This window comes from Sphaerodactylus townsendi, linkage group LG06 (genome assembly GCF_021028975.2).
Source record: "Sphaerodactylus townsendi isolate TG3544 linkage group LG06, MPM_Stown_v2.3, whole genome shotgun sequence".
Classification (NCBI taxonomy): domain Eukaryota; kingdom Metazoa; phylum Chordata; class Lepidosauria; order Squamata; family Sphaerodactylidae; genus Sphaerodactylus; species Sphaerodactylus townsendi.
The window spans coordinates 106,122,166-106,145,474 of record NC_059430.1 but is presented as its reverse complement, the minus strand read 5'-3'; the positions used below and the strand labels follow the sequence as shown (position 1 = coordinate 106,145,474).

At 45.4% G+C, this 23,309-nt stretch overlaps 1 protein-coding gene across 1 annotated transcript in view; it reads right to left on the bottom strand.

Annotated features, from left to right (window-relative positions):
- Positions 1 to 23,309, bottom strand: part of EFCAB6 (EF-hand calcium binding domain 6) — an 81,307-nt gene that overhangs the window by 7,832 nt on the left and 50,166 nt on the right. Inside the window, exons 13-15 of the mRNA XM_048502266.1 lie at positions 18,971 to 19,166; positions 17,786 to 17,974; positions 1,217 to 1,420 (exon numbers count right to left, since the gene is read on the bottom strand). Of these exons, the coding sequence (XP_048358223.1) occupies positions 1,217 to 1,420; positions 17,786 to 17,974; positions 18,971 to 19,166 (589 nt within the window). The remainder of the gene's footprint in view (positions 1 to 1,216; positions 1,421 to 17,785; positions 17,975 to 18,970; positions 19,167 to 23,309) is intronic.

Here is a 23,309-nt window from a genome sequence, read left to right as displayed (position 1 = left end):
GAATCCTTGCAAAAAACTTACTCTGGGGCTAGAGCAGGGGTCTGCAATCTGCGGCTCTTTCAGCCTTATACTGCGGCTCCGTGTGGCCTGGAGGTCGCAGGGTAGCATGGGCGTGTCCCTCCAGCCCTCCAGAGCAGCGCTGGAAGATCTCCGGCTCGGTAGATCTTCGGACCCGTGGAAAACGGGTCCAAATGGCTCTTTGGGTGGTAAAGGTTGCCGACCCCTGGGCTAGAGTGACTATGCTATTCTATTTTATTCTGAACCTACCTGAAATACTGTATCTTTTCTTCAACCTATGATGGCTAGAAGAAACTAAGGCCAGCGCTAAATAGATTTCAAGGACTATGCTAATATTTGCATATCTGTGAGTATGCTATCAAGATTCAGCCAATCTTCTGCTATTTATGCAGATGTTTTTATTCCTGCTGAAGGACTTTTCATGTTAATATTTTTTAATTTTTTAAAATATAAAACTCTAAGAAATTTTATTTGGTCTGCTGTGTACTCACTTACTCTCAATAACCCATGCGAGCCAGGTGGCAAAAGCCTAGGCTGTTTTCTTGACACCTAGTGTTACACTCTCTATAAATATTCAGTGGTAAAAGAAGGGCACACTGATCCTGTTCAGGGCATTTTATTCTAGGTTAGAGGAATGTCTCTGAAGGTGTAAGCAGTTCATGGCATTGTTCACTAAACTGTTTGGAATTGTTCTTAACATTGCTGCCCAGTTTTACCGCACTGTCTGTTTGTACAATACTGACCTTAGTTGCATTGTTTTTAATTGTAACACAGTCCTTACCGAATTACTTTAATGGTGCAATCAAACATTTAATTATAATGCTGTTCTTACTGCATTGTTTTTAATTGTATAATCTGCCTCGAGTCTCAATGTGCATAGACAGACAGACAGACAGACAGACACACACTATCTTTCAGGCTAATAGCACAGCAGACGATTATGTGTGACATACAGAATTCTCTCCATTGCTTTCCCGGCTATTCTCTCATTCTTGATTAAAGAATATGAAAATACTGTTACAGAAAACAAAGGATGCAGTAAGGGGATAGAACATTTACACTTATGTGAATTGCACAGTCTTCTGCTGCAACATTTACTTTGACCACCATGGATTACTATCGACCCCCAAATGCAAAGGTCCATTGGATAAATAAGTATGCTAAAAGACCCTTGGAAATTTCCCTTCTGGTTCCTTACCTGCTGATCAGTCAGAAGCATAAACCACTGATGGCAAATATTTCTGAAGTCTCCTTTCGACACAACATTTGTTCTTGCACTATCTGCATTTTTAAATGCTTGCTCAACGGCCTGAAAACGAGCGCTCACTACTTCTCGTATACGGTCAAACACTTGTTGATTTGTCAGCTCCCCACAAGCAATATTCATACGCTCCCGCTCAGGCTAGATGGAACATACACAATAGAATCACAAAAGAATCCACTGACTTATGACATAAACACACAGCCAAGAAATTCAACCGTCAAGGAATTCCAGCTTTGTTCTTGAAATTAGGCTAGCAATGCCACAAAAATGACAAACTGAAATAAAAGTCCAATGGATTGACTCCGTAAGGCAAGGTGTGAGATGTGCACAAATGTCATTCTGTTGGACAGAAGGCTGAACATATTTGATCTGGCTAATAAATTAGTAATTATACGCAAAATATGACTTATTTTGCCCTTCTTCCCAAGTGGGTCAGAATTGGATGGAAAAAGTCCACACAACTGAACCTTCATGTGAATCTGGTATTCACATCACATCTCAGGGAAGAAGATTCCAGTTGCATATACGAATGAAGCTACAGACCACATACAATCCTTAGGCAATCATCCACTTATTATTTATATGATTTCTATAACACTATAACTGTACATCATACTTGATAGCATAATTAACACAAACTGAGACCTGCCGTGCAGAGCTTACAACAGACTGGGGACTGGGTGGGGGGGTGGGGATAAGAGGTGAAGAAATACAGGTATACCTACTTAGGATTTGCTTAAGTGGGGGGTGCAAATGACATGGCTATTAAAGATTATACTTAATACCAGAGTCTACACTGCAATAAAAACCCCAAGAGGCATAGAAAACTTTTGCTATGCAGTTGGTGTTTCAGCATAAACAATAATCCATTGATACTGGAATTTCTGCTGAAATGGTTTAGAAAATTTAAGAACCCTTTGAGTTTTTTTTCTACTGAAACTTGACCAAACTCCTTTCACATGTTTAGTTCCTCCCTGTCAGCTGTAGTTCTTCCCAGAGGACATACTCTGTTTGCCTCTCTTAAAATGGCTGCTCTTGTCAAGGCCCAGAAAAATCAAGGGACCCATCAGTTCCTAGTTGATGCTACACGTGGCCTAGAAGGAGGCTGAATGCCATATCCAGTAGGCTCCATGTGTAGGAGTTGGGAAACAAACCTGGTTTACCAGATTAGAGTGTGTCGAGGAATCAAAACTTGGTTCTCCAGATTAGAGTCCACCTTTCTTAACACTACACCATGTTGGCCCACCCAAAGCTCCCCAAAAGACAAGACTGGCCCATTCTCTTAGATTCTGTTTGCCCACTACTTGAATATACCCTACGGCTAGTGAGTTTGGCCTGTAACAACCTGCATCATATCCTTCAGTTGTCCGATTCAACTGCCCTGGAACTTTGAAGTTCCAGCATTCTGCCAGGTAGTTTAAAAGAGCCAAGCACTCAAAAGTAATTTCATGTCCAATTATATAATTGAGGTTGTTATCAATCAACTGGTTGAGCCATGATATGAAGAAAAAAGATTGCAACATCTAGCTGAAATTGGTGGGACAAAGACCATACAGATGAGCAAGTTAGCTCAGACTGAGAGCACACTGTGGAATAGTTAGCCTGTGGACTTAATAGCCTTGTACCATTCCCACCCCAGCGCGGGATCCAGCCACTGTCTTGACAAGATGAAAGTGCTACCAGTGAGCTACCAGAAGGATTGATCTGGGAACCAAGGAACCTTGAAGGAGCAGGTCCATAGTTTGTGTGTGCTGCTGGACTCAGTCCTACCACTCGGTAAGCAGGTGATGGCTGTGGTCAGTATTTTTACCAGCTTCAACTAGTTAGTAAACTGCAGCCTTTCTTGGGCAGGAAAAATTTGGCACTGTGGTGCAGACCCTGATTACATCTAGATTAGATTACTGGTGTTTGAACTGAAACCTTTAATGGCATTCAGATAGCAACAATAATACATGCTTAAAAAATACAAATGTATTAAAAATATAACAAAATAGGGATCTATATTTTAAAAAATCCTCTAAAATGATGATTTAAAAACTGAATGAAATGTTTCAAATTGCCTTGCATTACAATACAGAGGAATCTAGAAGTCAACTCTAAGAATTCTCTTGAGCCATTGTCCAGAAGGAAAAAGGTTTTCTGTTGGTCTGTGAGAATGCTGTTGTCAATCAACAGAGGAGCCAGGAACTTCCTCCTAGCTGCATTATACAAAGGACAATGGTGCAGGATATGATGCTGACTCCTCACAATTCATGTTACAAATGCAAAGCCCTTCATGCAGTGGTGGGTGGGATCCAAAAATTTTAGTAACAGGTTCCCATGGTGGTGGGATTCAAACTGTGGCATAGCGCCAATGGGGCTGGGTGGGGTGTGACGGGGGCATGGCCGGGCATTCTGGGGGCGGGGCATTCCTGGGCGGGGCTGTGGCAAGGACGCAGCCACTGCGCCGGTCCTTGGGCAGGAAACGAATGCACGCAGGCGCAGGCTGCCACACACGCCGGTGCACCTCCTGCTAGACTGCTTTAAGTTCTGCACGCTACTGCTGAGAGGAGCGGCGTAACTAAGGCAAAAATCACGTGGCAAAATCACCAATTAGTAACCCCCCTCTCTGCACACACAAATAATTAGTAACCTACTCTCGAGAACCTGTGAGAACCTGCTGGACCCCACCTCTGCCTTCATGGCGTGGTATTTTCATCTGCCTACCAGATCTCAGAGAAGATGGCGTGATGTTACATCTTGCCTAGGAGACTGCACGTCGCACTTTGGGATTAGGAAGTAAATATAAATAGTTGGATACAATTGTTTTCCCCAAGGAAATGCCAAGATACAAAGGTGAGCAGAATCTACTAGCCTGATCAATCAGACTCTGGTACTCTAAATCATAGAGTCTGTCTCTGATTCTGCTGAACACTTTGTTACAGGACAGCATAACTAAGGAGTCTACTGGAAGCCTGAACCTTTCTAGTTGGCCCTCAATATGGGTCCACCATTCCAAGGAATACAGTATAGTTAGGGCCTGGTATGAAAGACTCTTGCTCTCACAGGTGAAACAGAGGCAGGTTCAGTATTTAAAGGTGATGCACCAGTCCCTGGTTTCAAGTAGATGCTGTCCAGTTTCCAGACACAGAGCCAAGTGCTTTATACTGAATACATTCAATGTCCCGGTTCCATGCCTGGATCCAGAGTGGAATGCCATAGAGAAGATGGGGCACACTTTGACATTAAAAACTTTTAATGCTTCTGGGAAATACTTGTGTCCTTTTCTGTAAAAGAAGTGTAGAATTGTCACTGTAGTAGTTTTACTAGTTACCATGGCTTTATTTTTAAGGGCAAACCATCCTGCTCTAAAATGGTAAGTCAGGCCCAGGTATTTAAATAACTTAACCTGTTCTAGGGCCACACCATTGAGGACCCATCTTGAAGGACGCCATGTGCTAGTAAAAGACATGATCTTGGACTTAGCATAATTGAATCAGGTTGTCGATGTTGCAGTACTCAGCATAGCACGAGAGAAGACGCTTAAGACCAACTCTAGTGTGAGAGAACAAAATCATATCATCTGCGTAGAGTAAGAGAGGGACTCTCGTGTTCCTGATAGTAGGACAGTGAGACTCTACTTTTTGCAGGGTAGGGGACAGATCATCAAGAAAGAGGTTAAATAGTGTGGGAACCAATACACATGCCTGTTTAACCCCTCTTTCTGTTGGGATCTTGGAGGTGAAAAGCCCGTCATTAGTGTACTTAACTTGACAAAAAAGTGTTGCTGTGGAGCCATTATCAGAGAGAGCAATCTTTTGTCCATATCTTAGTTTCCTCCATAGAAGATCTCTAGAAACAGAGTCAAAAGGTCAAGAAAGGCAGCGTAAAGTTTTGATTTGTTTTTCTTAGTGTATTTATAGATCAGGCTGTTCAGGACTGAACAGTGGTCCAGGACAGCCTTACCTTGTTTGAATCCAATCTGTTCTGGACCAATTATATTGCTCTCTGAGATCCATTTCAGCAACTTGTCAAGCAGATGTTTTGCACAGACCTTCCCCATAATCGAGAGAAGACTTATTGGATGATAATTTGCTGCGAGTGTGTTGTCCCCTTTCTTAAAAATTGGAACTATAATTGCCCCTGTCCGTGCAGCAGGTATAATTCCAGTATTATCAGCAAAAGTAAACAGATGTGCCAAAACAGGAGCCCACCAGTCTGCAAATGTTTTAAATAGTTCTGGAGGGAAAGAATCAGGACCGGGTGATTTATTACTGTTAAGTTGGTCAATAAGCTCCCTCCCTTCTGCTATGGAGACAAGTGGCCATTGGTGGGTTCTCTCGATATAAAATCACTTCCTTTTGAGGCAGCAGAGTTGTCTCTGAATAGCTCTATGAAATAGTTGCCTACAGTGGTGGGATCCAAAAATTTTAGTAACAGGTTCCCATGGTGGTGGGATTCCCACTGTGGCGTAGCACCAGTGGGGCTGGGCGGGGCACGATGGGGGTGTGGCCGGGCATTCCAGGGCAGGGCTGTGGCAAGGACGCCTTGTCACTAAATGCGATCCATGGGCCCGAAACAAATGCATGCAGGCGCCAGGCTGCCCTCGCATGCCTTGAATTACCTCCTGCTGGGCGCTGCTTCAAGTTCTGTGCGCTACTGCTGAGAGGAGGGGCGTAACTAAGGCAAAAATCACGTGGCAAAATCACCAATTAGTAACCCCCTCTCGGCACACGCAAATAATTAGTAACCTACTCTCGGGAACCTGTGAGAACCTGCTGGATCCCACCTCTGGTTGCATAGTTGTACCAGGTATCACAGGAGATTCTAGTAGGTAAAGAATTGTCTGGTTGAAGTGTGTCTGATGTTAGGGACCAAAATTTTTTAGAATCATTTTGAGAAATGGCAATTAAGAGAGAATCCCAATGCATGTTGATTTCTTTTAGCCTATTTTCTTCAATCAGTCGTCACAGCATTTCTCAGGTATGAAAGTACTCTTGGGGTAAATTGCTGCATCCTGATTTGTTTATGTTTAGCATAAGTATCTCTAAGCAGTCGTTTTGAGTTGGTAACAGTCACCACTTAGTTCCGGTTTTGTCTTGAGGGGCCATTTCTTAAGGTTAGAAGCATGGCAGGTTTTGTCTATGATCATATGAGTTAAACTTCCAAGCCAAGATATCAGTCATACTACTGAGTTGTAGAAATGTACATCTAAATTCCACAAGTTCCTGGGATAGTAGGAAGCTTCGGAGTTTGTATACAGTTTCCTTCTGACTAGATGTGTAGATGGGTCAGGAGCAGCAGTGGCGTAGTGGCTAAGAGCAGGTGCACTCTTATCTGGAGGAACCGGGTTTGATTCCCAGCTCTGCTGCCTGAGCTGTGGAGGCTTATCTGGGGAATTCAGATTAGCCTATGCACTCCAACACACACCAGCTGGCTGACCTTGGGCTAGTCACAGCTTTTCGGAGCAATCTCAGCCCCACCCACCTCACAGGGTGTTTGTTGTGAGAGGGGAAGGGCAAGGAGATTGTAAGCCCCTTTGAGTCTTCTATAGGAGAGAAAGGGGGGATATAAATCCAAAACTCTTCTTCTTCTTCTACTGTCTGCTATGGTTGGAATATTAGCTTCTAGATTAGACTGAATAGACAAGGGAAGATGGTCACTGACAAAATTGGATACCAAACGAAATTCCTTGACACAATCTGCATAGTCTGCCAATATCAAAATGTAATCAAGTACAGAGGAACCCCTCTGAGACAGAAGCCCCTCTGAGACAGCCTAATTCTGAGGGCTCCAGCAGCAGGGGACAACACTGCTACCAGCCACCTCCAGAAGGCTGCCAGGTGGCATGGGAAGGTAGCAAGTGCCAGAAACTCCCCTGCCACCTGAAAGCTCTCCATAGAACTAAATGGACTTTCGCCACCTGTGGGTGCATTGGTGGCGTTCCCGGCTTGAAAGCCTGGGGAAAGCCAACTAAAGTTGGCTCCACCCCCAGGAACTCCCCAAGCCTGCCTCCAGATGTGCCAACCTATAGCTTTAGGCTGTCATGGCTCTGCGGGATGGAGGCTCTTCCACTTATGCTGGATGGATGGACAAACAGCCCCAGGATTGGGGTCCCTGCTGCTTATGTCCATATAACAGACGTTTATGACTTTGGGAGAGGTTCTGCTCAAGCTAAGCTAATGAGTGACCAAAACTTTGGGAAGGAGATTGATTCACTGACGGGACATCTTTATGCCCACCCATTGCCATGGGGCTTGCAAAGTCAGGCACCCAACTAGATCTATCAATCTAATTTCATCTAATTACTATCTAGCAGCTCGCTGGGCATGATTGTTTTTACAGACTTTGCCTGAATGTCTCCCACCAAACTGCTGCAGCGCAGGCATCAGTGAAGCTTCCACCTTGCCACCAGCTTTGTCCACTCTGCCTACATGCAGTCACCTTTTATTACCTTTCTGGGTTGTATTACCCACACACTCGCATGTGCACACACACACACTCAGGGATGGAAACCGACCAATTCTCATCCTTGACTCACCCTGAATTTCTGGATTTTACAATTGTTTCTTTGATATTCTTTTGTGTTGGTTCCTATAACTATTGCTATTCTCCAAGCCAAAATTGTGCTGTCCAACCCTCCCCTTAGGCTCAGAAGTTGCCAACTGTGCTTTTCTTTATCTGGGACTATGGGACGTTTTATTGCCATCCAAGAGCATCTCCTTTCCCGCTTCCCTTGCATGCCATCCCTCCCTCCCTCCCCTCCCTTGCATGCCACCCCTCCCTCCCCTCCCCTCCCTTGCATGCCACCCCTCACCTTGGCCTCTTTGGTCTCCTTGGGACCAATGTAAGCTCTGCCCAAAGTTCCCCTACATTGAATCTCTAGAACAGCAGACTGAGGATAGGCAAACTTCTCTATTCACCCCTCTTAAAAATACTCCTTCCCTGCTTCTTTAAACTCCTCTCTTGCTTCTCCTTGTGTCCATTCCCTGGTGCAAAGTTTTCACTCAGCCAAAGGCTTGGCTCTCCTTTACTTTCTCAGTCTCTCCTCTCATCTAACTCTTCATATGCAGGTCCTTCTGAACACAACAATTGCATTGTTCTTATACTTGAGTGCCTCTTCAATTCCTTTACCCTTATATTTCCCTCAGTAAATTCCAAACCTTGCTTTGAAAAAGATCTGTTTTGTCATGGTTACTGGTAGCTTGTTAGAGGCACTTCAAGCTTGCTTGCACACTCTCTAGGTAATGATCCCTACATTACATTTTCTATTCCCTGTAATTGGTGTGTGTCAGTTTTCCAAGCTAGCCAGGCCGTGGAAGCAGGAGAGGCTTACCCCTGACACTGAGCTTAATTCCCACTTCCAAATTGGTTGTAGTTCTGGGTGAGTGTTCCAAACCCAGGTTAGGGAGTCCACACATGTCTATGAGAACATTTGAAAGCAGTGGCATATTTGCCTAGGGACAAAGGACACCCCTTGTCCCTGGGCACCACTCTTCTGGTCATGTGGGGGCCGCAAAATCACCCCCTCCATGTGACCAGGAAGACGGGAGCAGAGCCTGGTGCCCTTGACCCTGCCCATGTCGATGACCTAGAGCAGGGGTCTGCAAACTATGGCCCTCCAGATGTTCATGGACTACAATTCCCAATCAGCCCCAGCCAGCATGGCCAAGTGGCAGGGCTGATGGGAATTGTAGTTCATGAACATCAGGGGGGCATAGTTTGAAGACCCCTGACCTAGAGCATTACCATGTCTAACACTCTGTTAGAGAGCCAGTGTGGAGAGTTGGTCAGATGGTCAGTTGAGGATCGCAAGACATAGGTTTGAATCTGCACTTGGGCATGGAAATTTGCTACGTGACTTTGTGCCAGTCATAAGCTCTCAGCCTTAAGTCCCTCATTGGGTTGTGGTGAGGATAAAAAGAAGGAGAAGAGAATATTGTAAGCTGTTTTGATCTCACTACCGGGGAGCAAGGTAGGGTATAAATGAAGTACATGAATATCAATGTGTTAAGCCAGTTGAGGAGAAATTGCCATCATCTGTGTAACAGCTGACCCGATATCTGAAGAGTATGATCATGTCCCCTCCATTCTAGTCTTCTCTTTTTTGGGCAAAATATAACAATTCTCTTGAACCTTTCCATTTAACTCTTGCTCTTCAGACCCCTGACCACTGTCATTGCACTTCACCATTTCAGTATATCTATGTTCATTTTGCTTACCATCTACTGCTTCTTCTCACCAAGTAAGCGCCCGAGGTCCTTGACCTCCCACTACAAGGGCGGCTGACAATGCAGCCGCCCCAACACTGCTGCTCTCGCGCCCCCTCAGCATGCGTCATTCCTGGCGCTCCTCAAAATAAAGCCTTTGATGACGTGAAAGAGCCAGGAGCCGCCAAGAAATGATGTGGCTGAGAGTAGCGCACCAGCAAAGAGGTGGTCAGTGGTGAAGTGGGGAAATGACGTTAATCTTAAAATTAAGTGACCTCAGAAGTGGACTGAGTTCTTCTGGTAAGGTCTGACTAGGACAGAATACAGTATAGTTAACATTACTTAACATTGGGGTGTTGCGTGGTTTCCGGGCTGTATGGCCGTGTTCTAGTAGCATTTTCTCCTGACGTTTCGCCTGCATCTGTGGCTGGCATCTTCAGAGGATCATTACTTGAATTCATTATTCATTACTTGGATAAGATTAATACAACTTACGGAGAAAAAGCTAACATCCTGTGAGGGAAATTATCAAATATATATATGAACGAAATGTAAAGAAATTTAACTTCTGTGAGAGCAGTAAAGCCAGCGAGCATGTAGGCTTCTGGGCAACCTGCCAAGCAACTGAGCTGATATCTAGTAACTGTTGCTAAGGGAGTGATTTTCTCTCTAAGATTTTCACAGAGTCTCTCCCATATTAATACGGGACAGAGGGATTAAAAATTCACAATGGATAAGTTTATGACTGATCTGTTAGTGGAAATTTAACCACTTTCATTGGCCTCTACCGGTGACATGAGGGCCTGATATATAGTGGAATTACAATTGCCAGCACTGCCTTGGCAAATACTGGGAGATTTTGAAGGTGGTGGAGTTTAGGGAGGATGGGATGTCAATTTGTCTGATACCCTAGTAATTTCCTCTATCTATGGTAAGGGCCAGAGACATGAGGAAAGTCCTAGAGCAGTGGTGGCGAGCCTTTGGCATTCCAGATGTTATGGACTATGATTCCCATCAGCCCCTGCCAGCATGGCCAATTGGCCATGCTGGCAGGAAACTTTGATAATCGTGATCCTGGCATCTGGGGCGCAAGGTCCTACCTAGAAACAATACTATGGCCATCTTTTCTCTGGGCCCTCAATTTCTTGAGGGTGAGGTATTGGGTCTGAAGGTGGGGGCTTTTTTGTCAAGGGCAGGGAAATGGTTAGCTTAAGTCCATGGTGGCGAACCTTTGGCACTCCAGACGTTATGGACTACAATTCCCATCAGCCCCTGCCAGCATGGCCAATTGGCGAACCTTTGGCACTCCAGATGCTATGGACTACAATTCCCATCAGCCCCTTCCAGCATGGCCATGGTGGCGAACCTTTGGCACTCCAGATGTTATGGACTACAATTCCCATGCTGGAAGCCCCTGATGCCAATTGTAGCCCGTGAAAACTGATATCTAGAGTATAAAAGGTTCGCCACCACTGGCTTAAGTGGACTTTAATTGTTTCAAGGGTCTGGTCAGAGAGAATAAAAAAACTAGCCTTGCCTGGTCAGAGTTCGTCAGGGTGTCTGAAGAATTAAAATTCAGCTGTTAATGATAGAAGTCAGGATCAGCCTTGTTATAATGAGTTCTAGTCTGACATGGGTTTTCTAAGTACATTTTCTCAGACCAATGGTAAAAGATTGTAGAAATAGTAGCACCTTACAGGTCAACAGAAGTTTCAGAGTGTAAATTTTCAAGAGTCAAAGCTTCGTTTGCCAGACACAGACAGACACAGACACAGATTGTAGAAATAGAATATATTGATTTGTTTAAAAGAAATGTTTACCTAGGGGCTAGCTTGGATGTGCCCTAACCTAGGCAGATTCCACATGGGCCAAAACCAGCAGTGTGAAAACAGTGTGAAAACGGTGTAAACCATTTTGCACCATTTTCACACCACTGTTTTTGCCCATGTGGAAACAGCCTTAGGGCTATGCTGATCTCGATTGAAGCTAAAGGGGTTGGCCCTGGTTAGAATTTGGATGAGTGACCTCCAAGGACCAGTGGGGTTGTGAACTAGTGTTCTATATTGTTCTAAAAAAATAGTTTACTTTATGAACTTACATTTATTTGGGTTTAACTCACCTGTTTTGGACAAGTCAACAGGTAAATAAAAATTCAATAAAACAGGGTAAGATTCACCCTAGGGAAGAGGTCTAAATTGCATAAAAAGTTTCCAGTGGATAGATAACATCTTTTCTTTCTCATTTTCTGAAAGACGATTTTTGTCAGCAAGACATGTCTGGAATTTATTGGCTTTCTCTGATTAGCGGACTTTGTTTCCCAATGGATATCTAAGCAGTGGAAGTCTCCTGTTTTAGCTAATTCATACTTCACTGATACATCCATAATCTGCTTCAGGAAGGCAACAGCCACATTATCACTAGACTCCAAACACCATATTGTTTTCTTTCTCCATTTATTTTAAATGTTAATTATACTTGAACACCCATCAGTTCAACTCATATTCTGCTCACCGGTCATGAGCAGCAGCCAATAATTCGGTGAGCTGCTTGGATGCATCTGTGTGAATTCGGATGTGTCCTTTTGCATGATTACACTGTTTTCTCATAGGATTAGACTTGTCTTCTTGTAGCACCCCCGCTACCCATCTGTCGCTGCAACCACCTCTGATTTTTAAAAAGGCACATAGTAAAATGAAAAGAAAAATCAGTTTGAGATGTTTTTTATTTGAGAATTACTACTTAGCGTCTCAGTGTGCCTTTGGTGTCTGCCCACTAGCTCAGCGAATATAACAGTCAGTTCTTACAGTCACTTCTCAAATGGATGCCAATGACTGCTCAGGCACAAAAAAGGAAGCAATGCAATCTAGTTGATGCTAGTCATTTGAAGGATGTGTTTGACTGCGATGTGCACAGAAGGGATTTAAGTTAGTGACTCCAGGCCTTTCACAAGTTCATCAATTTACAGTGCAATCCTATGTGGAGTTATCTCAGTCTAAGCTCACTATACCATCACTTTGGATATAGTGACAATGTTAATGATCCAAATGACCATGTTCCTCAGGGATTACTGCCTCTTCACCAGTATAGAAAAATATTTAGTTTTTGAATTGAGCAAAAGCAGTTGCAAGCTGCAATGACCAAGTAGCTAGTGTGAAAGTATAAACTACTATATTCAGGACTAACATTGCCAGGGAGTATCAAGGCAATCCTATCAAGATTGGTTTTAACTGAGAAAGTTCAAACAAGGTCTGTTCACCTACCAAGCATGTTTACTGTGAAGGTCTCAGCATGTCTATTTTTTCCCCAGAAGTTGTTCCCAGCACTGTCCTGTTTGCAGATGTACATGTTTTTGACATACGGTGTCCCCCATCCCCTTCTGTTGTTTCTACATTTTTGAACAACTTATATCCTTCTACTGCTACATTTCATTCACAGGTATCATCTCACCAAGTCTCAATTGCGTCTCTTAAACCATATTTGCCTTCCTCTGCTTAAATATTCAAGCTCAACTTGTTTCTTTCTTATGTTCTCAGAGAATGCTGTGTTCATGTAAACGCATAGATACCAAAAGCCATGGATATTATGCTCTAATTTATCTTCTGCTTCTCAAGTACCTTCAAACTACCACACTTCCTGTATAGTCAAGGCCCCTTCTGCAGATGCAGAATAATGCACTTTCAATCCACTTTCAATCCACTTTGCAGGTGGATATTACTATGCAGAATAGCAAAATCCTCTTGCAAACAATTGTGAAAGTGGATTGAAAGTGCATTATTCTGCATGTGCGGTAGGGGGCCAAGTCTTACCTTTAGTACATGCATTTGTGCTTACCTTTTAATACAAAAATACTATCACACATTTCCTGCTTCTTCTATTAATTATTTCTACCTAAGATACTGTTATCCACAGTGACACTTTTTCCAAACTTGGCTATGTCCCCTATTTGTATTTTCTTTATTTTTAAACTGCTTTATTTTCTCTCATTGGCCGTTTCCCCACTTACCTTTAGTTGCGGGGCACTTGTGGCAAATAATCCGGGGGCCTGCTGCATTCCCCACTACCTCAGCGGCAGCAACGCAGCACCCCCGATTCTGCTGCTGACCTACCTTCCTTTGCGCGTGTTTTTCAGTTCCTGGATGTTCGAATGCCATTTTGAAAACCCCGCGTCAATGAGCCCGCGCTGAAATGGTCCAGCAGTAAAGGAAACTGCAGCTATCGTCCACCATTTCGTAAGTGGGGAAACGACCATTATATCTCCATATCGCTTCTTTTTGCTCTTTGATATTGTCCCAATATAATATTATTTACAGGCTCAACAGGAGATGAAGAATTTGTGTTTTGATATCTTGTTCCCACACAGGTTTTAGTACTTTCAGGAAATATCAATTTTTTTGTGGACCAACAAGAGTAACTTCCTCTTTTCTGTTACCATAGCAGTAACCCTCATAAAGTGGCTTAATAACTGTTTAAATCAATTCAATTCTAATCAAATCAAAGAACCTTTATTGGCATAACAACATCGTGGTATTATATACACAGGTCCACTTAACTAACTGTTTCAATATAAAAGAGGAGACCTCATTTCAGGAAGAAGTTTAGATTTATATTTCACCTTTCTCTCCTATAAGGAAACTCAAGTTGGCTTACAAACTCCTTTCCCTTCCTCTCCCCATAACAAATACCTTGTGAGGTAGGAGGAGCTAAGAAAGTTCTGAAGAACTGTGACTATACCCTGTTTCAGATACAGACCTAAGTAAATTGTAACATCATCCACCATTCCATGTGCTCCAACCCACTCCACTCATCGCAGCTTGGTCTGGACGAAACGACAAGCGGGGGGGGGGGGCATGGATGGAGCATGTGGATGGGGGTAGGAAGAAATGACAGATGAAGTTACAATTTTACTTACATTTTTATGTGGAACAGGGTACAGTCCAGAGTCACCCAGCAGAAATGTAGGAGTAGGGTAACAAATCTGGTTCACCAGATAAGAGTCCACTGCTCATGTGGAGGAGAGGGGAATCAAACCCGGAACATTCCAGTCTGCTTTGTTTTCCATTTTCTTTTTAAAATGGCTCCAAGTTATGGAGACATGCTCAATTTCACCATGTAGTAAATAATAGGGGGAAAATATTCTATAGAAACTGGAAAAATCCAATTAAGTTAGGTTACTGATAATTCCCCCACCACCATCACTGGAAGAGTCAGATATGTTTGAGAACAAACTACATACACCGGCCCCCCTCCCCAAGTTCAGTGACACCTTAAAGCCTAACAACATTTATTTCAATATTATGTTTGAGATATTATTGGCCCCATCCAGTGCTGTGGGAGTGGACTGGGGGCATGGCTGGGGAGGAATCAGTTATGTCCACAGCTGGGGATCGATAGTTACACCACCTTTTTGGGTAGCATTATTGAGCCCAATGGGGGCTTCTCGGCTTCTTTTGAAACCTCTGTCCACCCCTGGGAAGCCTCTTTGGGACCGGCAGGGTACTGCAAGTGGCCACCTGGTCTCTTGGATGGGGTTGTAACAGAGCTATTCCTTTGCAATCAAAACAAATAATAAGATGATTAGTTGAAGGGAGCAATTTACAGGATGGGAAAGTCCCATCACTAGAGGAATATGTGAAGAAAGAGCACAAGGAAGTTTTGGAATTCAGTTTTATTGTTGTGCCAGAAATATCCTTTTCTAATTGATTTAAATAGGCTTTTAGAACTGGTTGAAATGTTATTTCTAATATTATTTCTAATATTTCTAATATTATGTCAGTGGTTTGTGGGTTGGTTTTTTGTGTGTGGAGATTTTGGATCATTTTGTGAACTGCCTTGAACCTGGTTGTTATGGGATAAAAGCAATACAGAAACATTTATATGCGTTATATGTAGACTAGCGTTATATGTAGACTAGCGTTGCTGTGGTGAAGTGGAAAAGAAAGAAAAGGGGAAGTGAAAGGTTTGAACATGTGTCATTGCACAATGATTGCAAGGGAGGGGAGGGGCAAGGGACCCCTCGCTCCCTTCCCTCTCTCCCGTTCCCTTGCATGGCAACCTGGCCGGTCCTCCTTAACGTTCCCCTTCCTCTGCTAGGGTGGGTGGGTCATGTGCAGGTGGCTGGTCCTGTCCCTTTCACTCTCTTCCCTTGCAGGCGAATTATTTAGCGTAAAACATGCTGAGAGGCATGAGCTACGTTGTGTTCAAATTTCAGAGCGTTTGGTCCAGCAAACCCCTGGACCCTCCCTCACCTTCCCCTTCCTCCGCTAGGGTGGGTGGGCCATGTGCAGATGGCCCGCCCTATTCCTTTCACTCCATAAGGCAGTGGTTTTCAAGGAAGGCATGGTTGGTTCCCTTGTACCAGAGGGTGTTGCTTTGACGGCCAGCAGATGGTGCTGTTGCGGAACAGAACTGTGGTTCCAACTGTCACAGGTGTGGCATGTACACAATAACTGGCACAGTTGTGACATGTACACAACAGGAGGTGTGGAAACAGTATGGAAACCTGGCCGCACGCAAATGCAACGTTGTGTGAAAATTTCAAAACAATTGGTCCAGTAGTTTTGGGGATTACCTGTCAGCAGAAAAACGCACTGATAGATTTTATATGTATAGACAGATATAAATAAGTGAGGCCAAAAGAGCCTGAATATTCATAGGATTTCCTTTTAACTTAAGATTGATTTCTGGGTATTTATTGTCATCTGATGTATGAAGCTATGCTGGTGGAAAGTGCTGTCAAGTTGCAGAGGATTCTTTGCCATGCTGGCAGGGGCTGATGGGAATTGTAGTCCATGAACAACTGGAGAGCCACAGGTTGCAGACTAGGGGAAAGAAGACTGTGCGTGCATTTCCTTGCATAGGACATTATTTACGCATAGATTCTGTTCACAACACACAAGTGAGCAATATTGTTACTTACAAGTCCAGGAAATATTTTCCTACTCCAAGTCCCAAAGAGCTGTGTGGATATAGTTTAAAATGACAATAACAAAGATCTGATTTATTTTTAGCTGACTGGTTTATTTTTCGCTGGCTTTTGAACACCTAGTGTATCTTGCTGTTATATTTCCAAGTTTATTTCTGCCACTTGCTGTCTCATAAGAAGAAGTACTGCAAGCAGCTCATACTGGTAGTAAAGGCTTCAATTGATCTTTAAGTTCAGCAATGCTGACTTTAGAAATAACCGGAATAGGATCCCAAACAAGCCTACATTCCAGTGAAAAGCGAGGGGTGCAAAATTAACAATGACCAAAGAAGTACAGTTTGAGGAAAGGCTAACAACTTTGGGACCCTTTAGTTGACCAAAAAAAAATGACTGAGAGGGAACAGGATTGGCTCACTCAAGGGCCTGACAAACAATGCGCTTGGGACTGTCAAAAAGTCCTCATTGATTGTTAGTTGAGGGCCTATCTACACATAAACTATGAGGCTACCAGCAATACTAGCAATGGGGTGCTGTGTGGTTTCCGGGCTGTATGGCCATGTTCTAGCAGCATTCTCTCCTGACGTTTCACCTGCATCTGTGGCTGGCATCTTCAGATCGGCCGGAAACCACACAGCACCCCAGTGATTCCGGCCATGAAAGCTTTCGACAATACTAGCAATGTTGAGCTCACCCTGATGTACATTATTGCATGAGTTCAAGCCATCTAATGCAGGGGAATAAGGTTGAGGCACCTGTGAGCAGGGGAGCAGCTTGTCTGACATCTACCTGAAGTAAACGTTACAAATAGACACCAGGAGTAACCAGCTATAAGACACTCTGTCTTGACACCCAATAATGGTTTGCCAATGCAAGAACTGTTTATAGATCAGGCAAGAAATCTGTATGACAGGTGGTTCTTTTTTCCTCCTAGGTCCTGGTGAACTAGAAAGGGTTTCAGATGCAGGATGCTTCATTGCAAAAGCTGCGTATTATATCAAACAAAAGAGTATTTGTTTTTGTTTGTGAAATATATTAGGGCATCCTGAATCATTCAAGGATTAAGCCACGCAATACAGAAACTGCTCCCACTACCCTTGATTATGCACTTTAGCCCCTCACCCCACCCCAACGTCATACACAGGCTCAGAACTTTTCAATCTACACCCACCTGCTTTAGTGTGGAACAACACAGTCATCATCTTCAGCATTTTCCCCCTCAACTGGATAGATACAGACCCCTTTTCTGCTAGTGGTTCATTTACTGTTCATAGCATGGATGATTTTAAAGAGACTTTGCTGGAGAGCAGTGTAGTGATGACAATTAACTGCTATCCCTCATCCCCCAGCCCTGAGAGTCATCCTCACTTGAGAGGGTCTTGATATGATCTTTACCTCTGACAGGAAGTTGAATTTTTGCAGGAAATATTTCCAGTCTATGGAGTGCTCACCACGAAGCCGTTGAAGTCTGAGGAGATGGTTGAATTGCTTATCGGATAGTGTAAAACAGAAGTGGTGAAGCACCTGCCGGAAATCGTGGGCTGAAATTCCGCCTGCATTCTCCTTTTCAAAAGCAGAAAAGGCCTGGAAACAGCAGAAAAGAAAGGCAGCTCTAAACAGCTGGCATTTGGGAAAGTGATTTTTTTTAGCAGAGGTATTACTGAACTACGGAGATAAAGAAGAGGTGACACAAATCCCCTTGCTACTTGGAGTATTCTACAAGCAAAGTTGCCAAATGAAGATTCCCAGTGGATTACTGTTCAACCAGTTTGTCAACTGAGTTTTCCCAACAGCTTCTGTCTCCTAGCAGAGTTCTTTATCTAGAGTGTCAGGTGGGAAGGCAGGTTACACTAGGCCTCCATGGAACTGAAGGCAACCCTGAATGTTTCAAGATGATCTATGAGTTTCACCAGGATCATGGCTGACAGGAAACATAACCTCCTGGTGAGCTAATTAGTAAGCCACATATTACAGGATAGCAAATGTCGCTGTACCAATCAAAGTTTCCAAACACTCTCAAAGGCAGCCCCACACAAAGTACATTGTACTAGGTTACATAGATTATATTATACATGTAACCAGATCACGCATCATAATTAGGGTTGGTAAGCTCCAGGTGGCGGCTAGAGATCTCCTGGGATCACAACTGATCTCCAGGCGACTGAGATCAACTCATCTGGAAAAAAACTGCCATTTTGGTAGATGGATTCTATAGCATTGTATCCCACTGAAGGCCAGAAATGTACCTGCCAGACATGGGGTAACCCATGTCCCCGGGCGCTACCTATCTGGTCACGTGGGGGGCACAAAATGCCTCCCCACAGACTGAAGCCTTCCACAGGCCTGCCGGGCACCCCTCATCCCAGCCCTGAACGAGGCCAAAGAGGAGGCAGCAGGGCCAGTGCCAATGGAGGTTGAAGGTACGGGCAGCAGCAGCTGGCAGGTCACATTGCTTTGGGTGATGCAGCTTCCACGGCCAGGATTCCCACTGGACAACGCAAAGTACTTCTGTATACATTCTCCCCTAGTCATAATGGTGGGTATTTTGTTAGTAAATTCCCAAGACCACATGATAACTACCTTGTATAACACATCAGATGAATCTGTAACTATCTGTTTTATCTTCTTCATGGCCTCATTTATGCTCAGTTGCATGAAGCTGATGGGTGGCACAGGTGGCAGGATACGTTTTTTCTTTCCGAATGCTCCAGGATCACCAATTGCTCTTAGAAAATCAAAATAGGAGAGCTTGTTGTCCTGAATGCTAATGCCCAATCTGAGGAATAAAACAAAACAGAAGTCTACAATGTTTATCCCTGCTAAAGCTGGTGCTATTTGTTCAATTTTAAAACTTTATATAGATTTAGGATTGCTACACAACTAGATTAAAATTGTCCAGACATTTCCCTGGCCAACCCACTGAGGGTTTTTAAAAAAATAACTTGCATATATTTTTTAAAAATATATTATACAGTTATCTAGATTTCTATCTTGCACACCAGTCTGGTGTAGTGGTTAAGAACGGCACATGCTAACCTGGAGAATCAAATTTGATTCCCTGCTCCTCCACATAAAACCTGTTTGGTTGACCTTGAGCCAGTCACAATTCTCTCAGAACTTTCTCAGCCCCATGTACCTCACAAGTTGCCTGCTGTGTGCATGTGGCCGGGGGGGGGGGGGGGCGCTACATTTTGAGATTCCTTGTGGCAGAGAAAAGCGGTCATCACATCCCCAAAAAGGTGTTAAGCCTCCAATGAAAGAAAGACCTTTATATACCCCAGTTATGTGGAGGTGGCAGAAGCCTTGAACCTGGCCAGGCAAGAGTATCATGGGTGTAGGGGTCAGGCACCCCATTCCATGTCACTCCTGGAGGTATAAGGTTTGCTGCAGAAGCAGCATCTTTGCAGCAGCCTTCAATCCAAGCTGGGCAAAAGTAGAACAGGTCAAGAGAGCCACCCGGACTGCCTCCTCCCATATCACTACTGTGACATTTTAAATTAGGTGCGTGTTTCTTGACATTGAGAGGTAAGTTACAGAAGGAAGGGGCAGTGAAAGGGGATGAGAGAGCGAGGCGATTGGTTGACACTTGAGAGTGACAGAGTAGATTCTGTGCTGAACTAAGAGGAAAAGTCAGAGTGTGTGCTTAACTGTGAGAGACAGACAGCCCTCTGTGCTGTAGACTGACAGGGAGTCAGTCTGAGCTAAACTGAATCAGAGCATGTATAGACCTTGATACCTTGATACGCAGTGGCGTAGGAGGTTAAGAGCTCATGTATCTAATCTGGAGGAACCGGGTTTGATTCCCAGCTCTGCCGTCTGAGCTGTGGAGGCTTATCTGGGGAATTCAGATTAGCCTGTACACTCCCACACACGCCAGCTGGGTGACCTTGGGCTAGTCACAGCTTCTCAGAGCTCTCTCAGCCCCACCTACCTCACAGGGTGTTTGTTGTGAGGGGGGAAGGGCAAGGAGATTGTAAGCCCCTTTCAGTCTCCTACAGGAGAGAAAGGGGGGATATAAATCCAAACTCTTCTTCTTCTTGAGAGAATGAGAGAAAATATTATGTGCTGAACTGAGAGACAGAGACAGAGAGAGAAATTATTCTGTACTGAAGACTGAGTCAGTTGTGCTGTATCGAGAGCGACAGACCAGAAAAAGGAGTCAAGTCCTGATAGGATCTCGGAGATGTAAAGGGGTGTGAGAGTGAATTGATGTAAAGTGAAACTCACGTCAACAGAAGTTGTTGCATCAGATGTTTGTTTGGTTTTTTTGGGTAAGTTATTGTAGTAATGCACTGCTGACCCAGCAGCACCGTGGTAGAACGTTGGCACACCAACGGACCTACGGCCTTCTGGTCGCACCGCACCCCCACTCCTCAACCCCGTATGAGTCACGGGTCATGAACTATCTGGCTCAGTCACCGGGCGTCCCAGACAAAGGGACAAGGATCTTCCCCCAGGTGACGATTAGGCCCAGACGCCTTTACGCTTCTCCGCGACGTAGCAGCCAGGTGAGATCATGCATCACATGATGATCTCCCCGCTTCTCCCGCTTCTCCGACTCTCCCGTCCCCGCCTCTACACTCTATTAGAATCATAATAAAAGGTGCCAGGAACCAGCACGCCGAGAGATTCGCTAGGAACATCGACCTCCGGCTTCCCGCTGCTGGCGATCTCCACCAGATGTTATCTCCGCCTCGCCTCTTCGCTCTTGCGCTGACCACGTGGGTCGACTACAAGCTGGTGCCGAACCCGGAATCCTCAACCTCCACCCTGCTCACCGTCGCTTGGGAAAGGGCTGATAATCGAAGTCCATTGATCGGGCGCATCCAGGGACCACCGCTGTATCGCCTGTCCCTCTGGATCGGCGCATCCAGAGACTCAGCGCCCTAGGACACTCTCTCATCCGGACGGAACACCGGTGAGTATGGGAGCTTGCAAAAGCAGGGCTTATGACAAGCACGCTAACTTAACTGAAAGCGCTAGCGAAATGCGCAGGGTCTCCATAAAGAGAGGAGCTCGCTAAACTGGTTGAGGAGATTGAAGCTCAGTGTCCATGGTACCCTCGAGGGGGGACATTGAATCTTAAGGACTGGGGAAAACATCGGGCGCACTCTTCGCACACAGAGCCTCGCAGACCGATGTCACTGCTACTGACGCGGAGACAATGCTATGTCGCCATCAGCCTGCAGACCTGTGGCTCCCTTTGCTATAGGTCAGCCTCCTTTCGATCTTTCACCTTCAATTTCAGCCCCGAATTTTCTATCCACTAAATTGGACGCTTCGTCCTCCTTCTGCCCCCCTTGCTCCTCCTCCGCCCATTTCAAATTCTCCCGCTGCTCAGCCGCTCCCTTGCTCCGCCTTCATTTTCCGGCCACCGCGACCTCCGTCAGCCAGCCACAGAATGGCGCTGGTTTTCAAAACTCTCGCAGAGCGAGATAGCCACGATCTGCAAAGAAAGAAACTCCTAACGGAAGACGATGCCGATATTCTCGCATTGTGCCCCGGCCCACTTCACAGATACCGAGGGAGGGGTGGCATTGTTCGGGCGGGTTGTCGAAAATCGCTCTTAAGCTTATAACATCCTCACTGAGCTCCGCAAGCGATGCGAGACGAGGGAATCACTAGCCCCTACGCGAGAGGCATGCTAGAGGCAATCAGCGAGGGAATCACTTAATGGTTCCGGACGACTGGAAGACCACCTTCCGCGATGCTCCTGAGCCCTGCACAATTTGTGATCTGGGAGAGCGAAACTACAGCAATGCTTTAGCAGGGCAGCCCGGGCGGCGCCTACACCGGGCCAAGCACAGCTTTACGGCGATGCCTTCAGTAACCCCAACAATCAGATTGTCCTGCCGGGTGGCCACCCCTACGGTCACGCTTCTGAATGCTACTTTTTTGAAAGTCCCCAATACTGGACAGCCAACCCAAAGTTTTTTCTAGCACCGGCAGAAGCCTCAAGAGCCCTATGCTGAGTTTGTGAACAGGCTCCAGGAGGCCCTCAAGAGGCAGGTTGACAACGAGGGAGGCCCAGGGCTAACTCCTTGCCGCCTTTGCCAAGGAGAATCGCCTCCGCCTGAGTGCCGCAGCCATCACAGGCCTAGGAAGGAACCCCGAGCTGGCCGACATGCTCAAAGCTTGCCAGGATATCGGGTCTTTCGCCCATCAAGCCAGCCTTCTAGCCGCCGCCCTCACTGCCATGAGACAGCCCCGAGGACGAAAGTGTCTCACCAAGTGCAAGCCAGGACATTTCCGAGGGAATTGTAGGCTGCCCGGGCGGGGGGCTCACAACTCCTGACGGGAGGAGGGTCTCTCCCCAGAGGGCTAAGACCCCCAGGAAAGCTCCAAGACCGGCGCCTCAATGCCCTCAGCTGGGGAGGGCCAGCCGGGCATCTCCCAGCCCGAACCAAGATCCGCGACCTCAAACCCTCTCCGAGCTCCCCATGAGATCTTCGCTGCCCCAGCTCAGTATAGTGATCCCATCCCCACGGAGACCATTGGGCTGGTCTTGCCAGCTTGCTCCCCACGCTCTATACTTCCTGCTCTGCTAACCCCTTCTACTTCCAAAGTCACCATGCCTCCGCCAGTGCCCCAGAATGGCACGCATTTCAAAATCTCTGCAGAGTCCACAGTCACTGAATTGCAACAGAAAGAAATGCTGGACGGAAGAGGACTACCGCTTTGAACTCCTTCCTCAGAATGCCCCATAATAATCTACAGGACAATGAGGCATGGAAAGGGGAAGATGCTCGTGACAATGGCCTTAAGCCAAAAGGCCTTCGTGAAGCAGACGCCCCCTTGGCCCTCTCCAGCTGTAAGGTTCAAACCAGATCTCATAGCCTCTGAGCCTGTGCAAAGCCCTAAGCTCAAAGCTCCCAGCGGCAGCAAAATCGTCAGTACCTCAGAGAGAGCAAGATCTCAA